At 41.0% G+C, this 13,766-nt stretch overlaps 1 protein-coding gene across 7 annotated transcripts in view; it reads left to right on the forward strand.

Annotated features, from left to right (window-relative positions):
* The first annotated feature begins 2,149 nt into the window (after window positions 1-2,149).
* The window catches only part of spsb4a (splA/ryanodine receptor domain and SOCS box containing 4a), a 32,365-nt gene continuing 20,748 nt past the window's right edge, over window positions 2,150-13,766 (forward strand). The window contains exons 1-2 of one of the 7 annotated variants that reach the window (XM_083541869.1): window positions 2,150-2,643; window positions 11,744-12,561. In XM_083541869.1, coding sequence (XP_083397995.1) covers window positions 11,856-12,561 — 706 coding nt within the window. In that variant the 5' untranslated portion in view covers window positions 2,150-2,643; window positions 11,744-11,855. Of the gene's footprint in view, window positions 2,659-10,610; window positions 10,630-11,743; window positions 13,712-13,766 lie in introns of those variants that run through there. The other 6 variants (XR_014533699.1, XR_014533700.1, XR_014533701.1 and 3 more) reach the window with 6 other exon arrangements.

Consider the following 13,766-nt stretch of genomic DNA (forward strand, 5'->3'; position numbering starts at 1 on the left):
CTTCTGCTTTCGCCTCTCCTTTATGCGAGTGTTTGTTTCTTGTTTGCCTAGTGATTGTTTAGTCTCTTGCCTCTCGACCCCCCTTCACCGTTTCCAGGCAGGTGCATTTATATTTGTGTCTATAGAGATGACGGTGTACAAAGCAACTTGTTTCAAGTGTGTGTGTGTGTGTGTTTGTGTGTTTGTGTATGCACAGCTTTCCAAGCGTTGGCTTTCCCTTCTGTGTGTGATGCAGCATGCCCTTGCTATTTCCACCCTCCCCCGCCCCTCTTCCCCCCTCCCCCCCATCTCCTCAGCTCACAGAATGGATTATTCCATCCCTACACACAGACATACACACACAAAGAGGAGTGTCCCTTTGTGTCATATAATCCACTCACCATTAATCAAAACCGAAAAATAAACTTTTTAAACCAATTACACATTCATTTTGTGTTCGATACGATTGTTTGATTGACGATTGTCAGGACAATTTCATCTTGAATCTCGAATATGTACACCTTCAAGAGTTTGGAACAGATTTTAATTAGATCTACACAAATATTTAATGTAGCCATGTAGTCATTTGTGTCCTGTCGCCCCCTTGACAAAATGTGAACCTGACAGGACCTACATTATGTGCATGTGCGTTGCTCATGGTGTAAAAAAATACGTAAATGCACAAACGCAACACAATCCAGACGCCGAGGAAAAACAGATTTGTCCCCATTCCGCATGTCTGTCTTTACCCGTGCGTAAGCCATCTGTGCTGGCGATTAGACGTTGGCCAGATGAGCATCCCCCTCTCGTTTTTTCCCCTTTCTTTACCTCTGTGCTTCTTTTACTCCCCCACCCCAAGCCCAAGCCCTCCATCACTTCCAGCTCCAGCCCTTCATTCTGGACAATTGCCTGACTTTATTTGTGACACGTGCTTTGCCAGAAGGTCTATCCCTACCCCCCTCCCCATATGGATTACCCCAAACGCCCCTTATCTTTTAGACTGTGTAAATTGCAGAGGACTCCTTTTGTCCCTCGGATTAACCCCCTTCTCTTCCCTCTCCCCCACTTTTTCCCCCAATTCTTCTCTTTTTTCCCCCCACCACATGCTGCTCCTAAAGCGTTAAAATGCCCTCAAGCAGAAAACGAGGAGGGCAATTTAGAACTCAAGAAAGAAGTTTAGAAACAGAAATTGTTTTGTCTCCTTTTAACTCCAATATCAGTTCCTTTCTTCCTTTGAAAATGTTTTTTTTAGGTCAAATTAAGTATTTATGAGATTTCTGTTGATTTAAAAAGAGTAAGCCAGGAAATGGTTTTATTTTGCCAGACGTGCCACTTTTGCAGCTTTATGACGTGACAAACCATCCTGCACTTCCTCACACCGTGACAATTAGCGACTTGTCTGACGAAGCCGGCTTTTCCGAGGGTTGTTTCCAGCTCAAGGATGTAACAGCCCTCTAAGTTGTCTGTGGCTGGCAACATGTGTGCATGTGTTTTAACAGCCTTTCATTTATACCAGGTGGTCTGAAAAAAAGGGGCGACCGAGTTTGCAAGTGAAGTCCAGGACAACTTCTCATGGAAAGATGTGGAAAAGGTTCCACCTGGTTTTACTCTCTGGTGTACATTGTAGGACAGAAAGTGGACAGGAAGCACATGATGTTCTGTATGTCTGACTGTGCACATGCTCAGGAGAGGGGAGTGTGTGTTTTAAGGATGTATGGGGTGATGAAGGTATATGTGATTCCAGGACAATTCCTAACTTTTGGAGGTATGTATACAGAAAGAAATGCTGTAGCAAAGAATGTAGCATTTGGGCTTGTTCAAAGACAAGGTGCCAAAGGTACGTTGATTCCGTTGATAGTGCAAAACATACGTGATTAACAAAAAATAAATAAATGAGCCCTTACAAAGTAAACATTATACCCCCTTGTTTAGTGTGGATGCTTGGACTTTCCACCTGGACTTGACTGACAAAAGTATACTTGAATAAAAAATTATTCGACTTTCATATCCATAGTCAAGTCGTGAGTACCGATTTCGAGAAGCATGTGTGTGCTCTTGTCCTGCTTGCTGTGTACCTTTTGCGGCATTCTGATTGGCCAAGAAAGGCAGAACGTGAGAGCTGGAGGTGGGGCAAGGGGCGTACCCTATCCCTCCCTCTCTTTCTCTCTTTATGTCTTTCTCTTCTTCTGTCCCTTCACTCTCTGTGTGTATTTGACAAGAACAGAGGATTGCTTTTCACAAAGAGACAGCTCTTGGGCTGCTGCTCCTTCCTACAACGTCTCCCTTCCTTCCTCGTTCTCCCTCTCTCTTTCCCTTTATTCGTGCCCTGATCGAACAGTTGGACTTTTTTTTGTTACGACCTCAAACGGGACAGATTAGCCCCAAGGAGGGGGGTTGGAAAAAGAACAGAAGGAGGTAGAAGAAGGGGGGGAGGTTGACATCTCAGGGGAGAAGCTTCTTTTTCTCTTGCCTCAGCAGGGCAGGAAGAAAGAAAGACAAGAAGACGGAGAGGCAGCGTGAGCCCTTTTCAATGCAGAATAGCTTTTTTTTTGTTCTCTTTTCTTGGCTTTGGCTTTTCTTTGCCCTGCTTTGTTGCTTCGCTCTCCTGTTGTCCCAAGTGCGGGGACAAAAGTGAACTACTCGGCAGACAGGACTTCCACAAGAGTAAGCGTCTTGTATGTACGTATGTATATGTGCATGTTCAAATACAGGAAACTGGAGAAATGTGAACATTTGGTGTCGATGTGTTTGTGTGTTTGGGAAGGGGGGGTTTCAGAAGATACAAGTGTTTCCTCTTAACACAGTCGCTAGGTCGGAAAGTCTTCTCAGTGCTGACTTTTATTTTTCTAATAGAAAGTAGATTACTGGGTAATAGAAATAATATTGTCTCTCTCACCATTACTTGGAAGCCAGGGAATTTTAAAAGCTCATAGTAAAGTACAGAAGAGCCGGACATCAAGAAAGAGCTGCTGATAGTGCCAGGTGTGTGGGGGGGGGGTCGTTTTCTCACTGCTTTGGCTTGATAAGATAAAGTGATTAGAGAAAGAGTGCAAGACCAAGGGATTTCTGGTCAGCCCGCTCTACATCACCTGCCATCTGGTATGGCTTTGGACTGTCTTGTACATGTCTCAGTGTGTGTCCTAGTGTGTATGTGTGTGTGGTGGGTTTTATTTTTTCAAAAGAGAAAAAAGACCACCTCTGGAACAAGGTTTGAATGCTGCTTATTGTGTCCTGGGCTTGTGTGTCTGTCTGTCTGTGTGAGGGTACATTCTGTCGACTCGGTGTGTGTGTTTGTGGCTGCCAGTTGCCAGCACAGGAATGTGTTTATATTAGCTAAGAGCTGAAGTAGTGAAGCTTTCGCCAGATGGTAGTTTAGTGTGTGTGTGTGTGTGTGTGTGTGTGTGTGTGTGTGTGTGTGTGTGTGTGTGTGGCATGTGCGTACACAAGTTTGGCTGGGACGAGCAGACTTTTGCATATGTGCATGTTTATATGAGTGTGTGTGTGTATGTGCGTGACCCCAGCAGTCTGGATGGAAAACACATCTATATACAGTATGTGTAAGCACTGTAGTGAAACAGGAGAGCTGTCCCTCATATGCACTTGGCCTCGACCGTGTTTAGGAACGATCCAGAATGTGTGTCAAACTATTTCGGTGTCATTTAGGCTGAATTATAGGATAGAAAAGTGCTCTTTCAGGGTGTGTGTGTGTGTCTGGCCTTTAATCGCCGTCTCTTACACACTCCCTTCTGACACACTGTACTGTCTGTCTACCATGAGACCCTGCTTCTACAAGGCTGAATGTTTCCTGGAGTCTTGAAAATACTCAAATGTGATTGGTCAAAAGGTGTTGTTTAGAATGCAAATCACAAATCATTGTGTAAAAAAAATTACGTAATGAACTCCTCAATTCCAAGAACCAATTCCCAGAATACAAAATAATATAGACAAACAGTTTAAGCATAAGCATCGAGCAAGAGCTAGCATTGACATCTGTGACTAGCATAGGATACCGTCGCTGACCTCCCCATGTGTCTCAGAAAACACAAAATGATTTGTCATACACTAAGTGGCCACTTGATCTCATTCACCTACCGTACAGGTGCACTTTATAAGTATTACAAACTGTAGTCCGTCTGGTGCTCTGTACATTTGTTTGCTGATGGGCAAGGGAACGCTATAGGACCACTGTAGTACCACCATTGGACTACCATGGAACCACCATATGATTACCATAGGACTACAGAAGGACTACCTTCTGGCCACCATCAGACTATCATGGGACCACAGTAGGACCAGATATCATGTGGGTATGAGATGGACCATTCTTAGTAGGTGGCATTGCTTGGATTCTGTACAAAATAAAAACCATCAAAAGGGTCTTTGACTACATTTACAGTTCCACACAGAACCTTTGCACGTACTACACAGTGTGCTTGCTTGCTCAAAAAACAATCAGCCAAACTCTGTGCTTGGTCACATGTCAGAGGACGTTTACTTGTGAACTGTTCATGCTGGGTAATCCAATTTCCCACCTATAGATTCGTGTTTGTCCTGGCTGAACTTTGTTTTACCCCCAAGCCAACAAATCCTCTGAAGGCAGTCTGCAGATTCCTGCGTCTGTGTGTCATGTCACTAGTAGTAGACTTTAAAGACGGCATCTTGCTATAAATCGTGGCCTTTTTTTAACGAGAAATGTAAAAAGTAACCGTGCCCCGGCAGGGCCTCTCCTGCCTCTTCCAGAACATTCTAGATGAGGAAAAAAACACCACCACATGGCAGAACAGATGCCTGCTATTGGGAGGGTGCATGTTGGTCACACAGTGCCTGTATGTGTATATATATATATATATATATATATATATATATATATATATATATATATATATATATATATATATATATATATGTGTGTGTGTGTGTGTGTGTGTGTGTGTGTGTATGTGTGTGCATATGTGCTGTATATAAGACTATAATCACACTCTTGATGTCACCCAAATGAGGATGGGTTCCCCTTTTTGAGTCTGGTTCCTCTCAAGGTTTCTTCCTCATAACATCTAAGGGAGTTTTTCCTTGCCACAGTCTCCATGGCTGCTCATTAGGGATAAATACAGATTATTCACCTTAACTCTTAAATTCTGTAAAGCTGCTTTAAGACAATGTCTGTTGTGAAAAGCGCTATAGAAATAATCTTGACTTGAAACTTGACTTGCATTAAATTAGGGGGTTATAGACAGAGATTACGGGCAGGACGGTAGAAACGGTAGTACGGCTGTCCATCAGACTGTGTTACCATCCTAAAGACAGAGAGAGACTCCGAGACTTAGATCTTCAAATAAAATAAGGTCAGTAAGAACAGAGTAAACACCAGATGGTGAGTTTATGTTCGTCGCTCTTTAAACACTAACAACACCCTGAGGTGAGAGCATCCACTGACCTCCTCCCCCTCCCCTAAACACACACACTACAGGTGTAAGACAACAGCCTGCCTGCAATCTTTTCTAACCAACAACTAACACAATGTTGACCATCATAGTATCTGCATTTTATCCTACGAGCTTCGTATCTCAATGGCTAACACATTTTAAAAATGTAATCACATAACACAAGTAATGGATTCCAGATTCGGTTGCATCCCTACCGCATACGCGACACACATTCCCCTTTCATTTCTACTATCTCTATTGTACCGTCACACAAAGGACGTGAATTCGTTGGCGAAGCCTTGCTAAACATGTCAATCATGCCTTGTTTCATCCATCTTGATTTATGCTGGGTTTGACCTTGTTGGTTTGCTCTTTGGATTACCCTGGGGCCTGTTTGCGCTGGGATTTTACCGTGCTTCAAGCACTGCCTTGCTACGGACGGCAATCCGGAAAATTTCTCAACGTAGGTTTGCTTTTGGTATCAAGAGCCGATTTGCATCTAATTGTGAGGAAAACAAAAAAGATAGATTTTTTTTGGTGCCAGGAAAATAGTTTCGACATCACGCGGGCACTGTATATAAGTGAGCTTCCGAGAGGCTAAAGAGACTGCAATACAGTCATAAAACTAAAACAATAACAACAAAAACGACTTCCACGGTCGCTATAAAGTCATTAAAAGTGAACTTCGAAGACCTTCATTAGATTTTATGCTGAATAATCAATAGCCAGTAGTCATTAGGCGTAGCCTTTTGCCCCCAATAAAATTCATTTAATTTAAAGAATATAAAGAAAGCCTTTCGCTTGCAATTTGTATTGACCACTTCTTTGAAAATTTTAATTAATACACCTTTGCGATTTTCAGTCCAAGACACTGAATAGTATGTCTCACGCTTCTCATTAGGATGGATTAACGGAGGAGAGAATTCAGGGCTGCATCCTAACCCATATAATGCGTTTAAGTAATAGGCCTTAATAGCAATGGCAACAATGGCATATTGACAAACTAATTAGCACGGCGGTATGTGGTTTGAGGATTTAATTAAATGCTAGACGTACGATTTAAAAAAAAAAAGAAAAAGAAACACATTTTTACATTTGACTAGAGCAGATACTGAGCATCAGGTGAAAGAAGAAAAGCCTCTTAGCTAATCCGCTGTGATCTCAGTATGTAGTGCTGCGTTGGCTCTCGTCTCATTGCAGGCCGCCCGGTAGGTTATGAATTTATGAGGTGTATTCGTACAAACTAGCATATTAACTATCTAACATAAAGCGCAAATGACAAAAACTCGCCTCTGACATTCTTTTACCTTTAGCTATTGTATAATCGGTGTATTTTGCACTCCAGGTGGTCAAACACAACATGCTTAACCCGAATATTGTTAGCACGCTAGTCAAAAACACAGATGAATAAGTATGTTGTACACTGATTCAGCTCTTCCCAAACACATCCCAAAAGTTACTATATATTGCAAGATGTCCAGCTGGCCAACTACAAAACATTTTCTTAGCAGATAGGTTTAGCTTGCTAGTTAATTTCGTTTTATTTCCAAGTTATCGACATGGGTCAGTTTCGAGATCATTTGTTTATTTGCAAGACTTAAAATTTGCCTACTGATTTCACTATCTGCCTTGACATTATGTATCCAAGTTTCTAGGATCTATCTCCAACTTGGTTTCCAAGTAGGACTAAAAATGCATATGTTATGACATCGCTAACTAGGTAATGGTCTATAAAAACACTGAAATACGCCATACAATAAAGTTTTTGTATGGTATTTAACAAATTTGAGCCATAATTGACAGGATTTCATGCTTAAATTGCTACTGTATTCCTTGTACTTATGATGAAGCAACTTGGAAGCCACAATGTGGAGGTATGCAAGGCTCTGCAAGGTTGCATGTCCTAATCAATATCAAGTTGCTTCCATAGGCTATGCACGAAGGGACTGGATTTATTGTCCCAAATCAAAAGCAACCTTTGGTACTGCTGAATGTAGGGCAGTAGCACTCATGCCTTTTAGGAAAATGTTTTTTGTTATCACCCCAACAGATCCAGCTATTATGAGATCTTTCCTACCATCCACATAGCCCCGTCCCTCGCAGCCCTGTCCCCCGCAGTAAGTCAGTTACGCAAGAAAACTGCTCATCAATTATTACTTAGCAGAGAGCTTGACACAATAATCGTTCTCGATAGCTTTGTCACTGGATATTAGATTCTCTCACTAGCGAAACCCCCAGACTGCCAAAATTTGTGAGGTCTCTTCTAATGCTAATCAGGTATTCTTGTATCCCCAAGGATGTATCCTCAGTCTCTTGCAGTTCACACTCCAAGGACGTGTTCTCTTTCAGATAACCTCTACACAGGTATCTGTATACATACCATACCCCTGAATTTCTTGCTAATTTCTTAGTATTATTTAATATTATTAAATGCACTCTCACCAATTACTCTGCCCAAAGCCCCAGATCTTGAAACAAGTATGATATTCTCTGATGTAGATAGATCAGACCACCATGAATACATTTCTTACACCACTATAAGTTGGTTTATATGTAATGGACCATCAATGTGTGCAAATTAAATTCCAAAATAGGTCGTATGCTAATTGGCATGACTTTTTTTTTTTGTTATTAATTCTATGCTTATTTATCCCATAGCTGAAATTTTGTTCCCACAGCTGTTTGCCTTTTTATAAGTAATACAGCCTTAATAACTCCCCACAAAAGTAGGTTATGTTGATGAATCGTTGGAAAAAAAACTCTCGACGTGAATCTGTTACCACATGGAGACTATGCGGAGATCAAATATACTGTTTGATTACCAGTGATGGTGCTGTGTTAAGACACTGATGGGATTAAATAGAGTGAGAAATAGCCCATTCCAGCCTTGTGCAGGTCCACAATCTTATCCCTGGCATCCTTTGACAGCTTTTTTAGTCTTGTCCATGGTGGTGGAGAAGTTTGAATAGGTGATTTGAAGGGTGTTTCTGTGATGGGTGTCTTTTATACATGTCACGGGTAGACATTAGGAGTTCTTTCGTAAAGGGACAGGACTAATTTGGGTCTGTGGTTGTCAGAATCCTTGCTGGTTGGTAGTGGATCAAATACTTATTTTACTCGATTAAATTAATTTATAAACTTTCTTTACAGTTTTTTTTTATAAGTTTAAAAGTTTATGTATATTTTATCTAAATTGTGACTACACTTTACAATTGCTAGGTCATTTTTGTTATCTCTTACATTGTATGTGAACACCCGACCTTTCCAGCGATATGTGGTTCATGCCGAAACTGTTACCACAAAGTTGGAGGTACATTATCGTTATCAGATGTCTATGGCTGTGGTAGCATGAAATTTTCCTTTCATTTGAACTTGGAGACACAAATATGATCCAGCATGACAATGGTCTTGTGCACAAAGCCAGCACTATGAAGATATGCTTTACATTGTTTGGACTGGAAGACCGTCTGCTATTGAGGTTTTTTTTGAGAACTCAACCCTATTGGAACCAATTGGATTGCTGACTGCCCCCAGGCTACCTCAACGTACATCAGTTCCTGTCTTTACTAACAAGCTTGAATCTCCACAATGACACTCCAAAATCTAGTGGAACATCTTCCCATAAGAGTGGAGGTTGTTATAAGAGCGAATGGGGGCTAAATATAGAATTGGAAGTAAAAAAAAAAAAGGTGTTCAAAAACTTTTGTTGACATAGTGTGGTATGGCAAATGTATACCAACATACCTTCACATCACCAAAAAACTGAATCCTCAGTATTTCAACAAACATCTTTACCTTTTTATGTTAAAGCACTATGATAGGAGACCCCTTCCAAAAATATCAACTGGAACAGACTAGATCATGTTAGATAAGTTCTGAAACGTGATTCATTCATGTAAAGGCAGAGATCTAATTTAGAAAGTAAACAAAGGATTTGCAAAGAAGCGATGGCACTAACGAGGCCTTACAAGTGACTCCTTTATTTAGCTAACTTTGTGTGTGTTTTGGTCTTATGCAGTTGAGTCCAAGGAGCATATTCATGGTACATTAGGTACCATGAATATGGTACCAGCTATTACTGTCATAACATCAGCATGTTCTGCCTCATTAGCCCCAATGTGCAAGGTTATAACTGATGTCATTTCTGTTTTACAGCCTCTGGGTTACTTCAATGTGTAGTGTTGTCATTAGTTTGTATAATGTTGCTTAGTCACTTGGCTAGAATGTCTCTTCTCAAACTTGGTTGCAGTCCTTGATGCATAACGATCGGCTATATCCTAATAGCAAAATTCTAAAGATGCTGAATGCTTAATGCTTCCTGCATACTTCTAAGTCCATTTCTGCATTTTGGCACCAGTAGGAAACATTGATCTTGGGAAAACAAGTTGTTTCATCAGTGTGTTTCTTTGGGGTTTTTTTTCTCCATTTAAATTTCTTCTGTTATGACAATATTACAAGCACCATTTTATATTTATTGCTCTTCATTTTACCTCAGAAAACATCTAGCTACTTTGCAATCATGTGAGAATTAGCTTACAAGTGCATCAAATTGAATAAAGGAAAATGGCTAGTTTTTCTTTGCTAATGTAATTGAGTTCATTTTTTTAAAGTATCCGGACTTCATTTTTATATAATACCTTTGACTTCTGAGGTCTACATTGAGACCTAATCCATCACATCGGCATTGTGACACCTGGCTACAGTATTAGCCATCGGCTGGTTGTTTGTCAGAGTTATTAGCATGCTAGTGGACATTTGAGAGTTTAGTTAGCTTAAGCTAGTCTCATTTTTCTCAATTTAAGGCCTAGTTTTCCATCAGTACAATCAGACACAAATCTTGTACTTGTTTATTGCCATTTATCTGAAAAGGGACACACTTTTACCAGAGGGTTTACTTCGATGATCAGCTGTACTATTACCAATTTACAACAATATCGACTTAGCTTTTCCTAAACTGTTCATCTATTTCAAGGAACCTAGAGCAGCCTGTTGTGTATTTATTTACCTGAACCTCCCTTCTCAAACCTGTGTCTCTCATGACCTCATTTGTTTTCACTTTATTACTGGTAATGTTTATGCAGGATTCCTGACTAAACATCAGGTCACTCTTGTTCCAGTCATCATGTATATGCTTTTCCTTCCTCTTTCAGTGACCTCAGTGAGACGAAAGAGTTTGCTTGACATGTCTTGGTGGGGGATAATGTTTTCTTGCAAGGACATAAAATAAGTATGTGCAAGCAAATATTGTGTGTAGATTTGAATCATTGCCAATTTTCCCCTTTTTTATTATAGGAAAGTGTGCCTGCTGACTTAATATTTGTCATATTTTTTGTCTAGTTGTGAGATGTCATGTTCAGCTATTTTGACATCTGAGTGGGGACCAAATTACCACACAATGACAAGAAATATCTGATTGTATTTCACAAAACAAAAACTAGAACTAGATATTTTTACTATGATTTTACTTTATTTACTGAGGACCTTCAATAAATCGTCCTCACAAGGATAGTAAGACCAAATAGAGGATAGTGTGTTGTCTTGCCAGCTGGATCCTGTGGAAAAAGGTTCTTGTTGCTTTGAACGGGAAGCATCTACTCATTCCTGGAATAAAAACAAATTGTGCGTCACTCACTGTAGGAGGACCTGCATGCTAGTTCTTTCATACTGCTCTGTAGTCTTAGCACATCTTCATCACTAGCTCCATCTTCGCTGTTCCCTCTTATTTGATTTCAGACCGACCATTAAAGGACAACCACAAAAGCATTTCACATTTGGACTATAGAGTTAAGTCCAGTCATGGTACCTGATCCCCCACTGGATTTAATTAAATTGGCAACATTAGCATTTGCTGAAGTATGCCTTTACATGGAAACAGCTCTGTGACTTTTTCTCTTATGCAAACCGAGAACTTTCTCTAGCTATTTAGTGCATTCACCTCTGAAACCATCAAAGCTAAGGGGTGGGGTGGGTTGGGGGTGGAAATAAGTTATTACCCCATTGTTCGCTTCCTGCTTTGTTTTTGCATGCTACAGCTCTTCTGAAAAGAGCCTCATTAAATATGAATTGGCTACTTTTCTAGAATGTTCTATCACAATGGTCTGCCACTGCTCCATTCAGCAGTTAAGAGGCAACAACACTTTTTAGTATTTTAGTGTTCACATGCTTACAGTGGTCTTGAATATACCATATATTGCACTGTTGAATGCTCGAATTGAAATCTAAAATTTTTGCAAAACAGCATTCCCAATTATGTATTATTTTTCTAACTATTCCCAAGTAATATACAGACATTTTATTGTAACTTACATACATTCTAAACTGGTGTTTATGTTTCCTCTTAGGGCTTGTGGAAAGCTAGCATTTGCTGGCCAGATTCAGTATACACCAGCCTGACACCCCACGCTTTGATGAGGTAACAGTTAACAAATTTGCCCAAAATCCCACAGAGGAACAATGGGCCAGAAGATTTCAGGAAGCATCAAATCTGTGGACGTGAGAGGCGAGCCCTCCTACCGCCCCTTACGGCGAGAACTCAGAGGTCCAGATTTCTTCAAGCCAGCCAGGCTTGACCTGCTTCTGGATATGCCATCAGCATCTTTTGAGCATCAGTTGCAGCATGCTTGGAACCCAGATGATCGCTCTCTCAATATTTTCATCAAGGAAGATGACAAGTTGACTTTTCACCGCCACCCTGTGGCCCAAAGTACAGACTGCATTCGAGGAAGAGTGGGCTATACAAGGGGCCTTCATGTTTGGCGCATTCACTGGCCTGCTCGGCAGCGGGGTACCCATGCCGTAGTGGGTGTGGCCACATCAGAGGCACCACTACATTCGGTGGGATACACCTCTTTGGTAGGTAGTGACAGTGAGTCCTGGGGCTGGGACCTGGGACGCAACAAGCTTTACCACAACAACAAAAACCGACCAGCTTCATCAGCACCCACCTACCCCAGCTTCCTAGAGCCTGAGGAAGCATTTGTGCTACCTGACACCCTGGTGGTGGTACTGGATATGGACGAGGGGACTCTTAGTTTCATGGTTGATGGACAGTACCTTGGAGTGGCCTTTCGAGGACTCAAGGGAAAGAAGCTCTATCCCATCGTTAGTGCAGTATGGGGACACTGTGAGATCACCATGCGCTACATCAATGGCTTGGATCGTAAGTTGAACTTCTTTCTATATAAAGACCATTGGTTTATATCCACCCTATATAAACCCAAGGCAAGGCCTAAAGTATTTGTAAGAACAGAATAATCAGAAATGTGGCCTAAAATAAGGTTTGAGAAGGAAAATGTTGAGATTCCTACATAGATTTAATTATATGTAGTTCTCCAGCATGTTCCAACCTCCCAGAAACATGCCAGTAGGTAATTTGGCAACCCTAGCTGTAACTCTGCGTAGTGTGTATGGTGGCCTGCAAAGAACTGTATACCCCTTTAGCATGTGTTTCAACTTCTCTCCAAGTGTTTCCAGATTGTACCGTGGCCCGCACCTGAAAGAAAATCTATGGAAATTAGTGGATGGCATATACCAGTGTGTCCCCACTTATTTATTTTAGAACATCTAGACATATTCTTGCTATCTGTTGTCTTGTTGTCTGGGCTCTCTCTGTGTGCAGAACACTGGTTTGTTGCCTTGGGGTGGCTAATTGAAACTGTTTGATAAGCCAACATCAAGATCCTCTCATCCACAGAACAGACAGCTTTGTAAACTGTGTCTCATCTCCCTCATAATAGTTTTAGTGAACATGTTTAGCAGACACTTCATTTAATGGTTTATTTTCTCTGGCAAAGACTGGATTAAGAACTCAGTCTGACAGGTGTCTGAAGCAGAAATCCAAACCACAGTTGTAAGGACCATGAAAGGGGGACACTAATCATTATAACCAACCCCATATGTAGTGCCAATTGTAATGCATCTCAGTCCATTTGCTTAAAAGAATCTCTTTATGTTTACATATATATCGCTGGAATATTTTTCAACTCAGCAGACCATGCTGCTTTGTTTCAGTCTGAAGCCTAGATAGTGAAGTATTTGCAGTTTAAATTACAGATGGTCCCCGAGTTACGATGGTTTGACTTTTTGTTCTTACGACAAAATTGTAAAAATTTCCCGCAGAAGGCACAGGCAGCAGCGTATGATGTATGATACGTTGGGGTGGGATGAGCGTATCTCTCGCCCTGTGAGGTGCCCCACTCTCGCTAGCCGTCGACGGAGTAAAGTTGTCTTACTGTATATTTTTTTCTGTTTCAAACGGTTTCAAGTAGCAATTTTTTGTGATAAAAGCATGTCTTCCAAGCGCCAAGTATGTCTCTTGCATGTATTGAAGAAAAAGGAAGAGGAAAAGGAGAGGAAAGCCATCAG

This window comes from Silurus aristotelis, assembly GCF_946808225.1.
Source record: "Silurus aristotelis genome assembly, chromosome: 5".
NCBI classification, from domain to species: Eukaryota; Metazoa; Chordata; class Actinopteri; order Siluriformes; family Siluridae; genus Silurus; species Silurus aristotelis.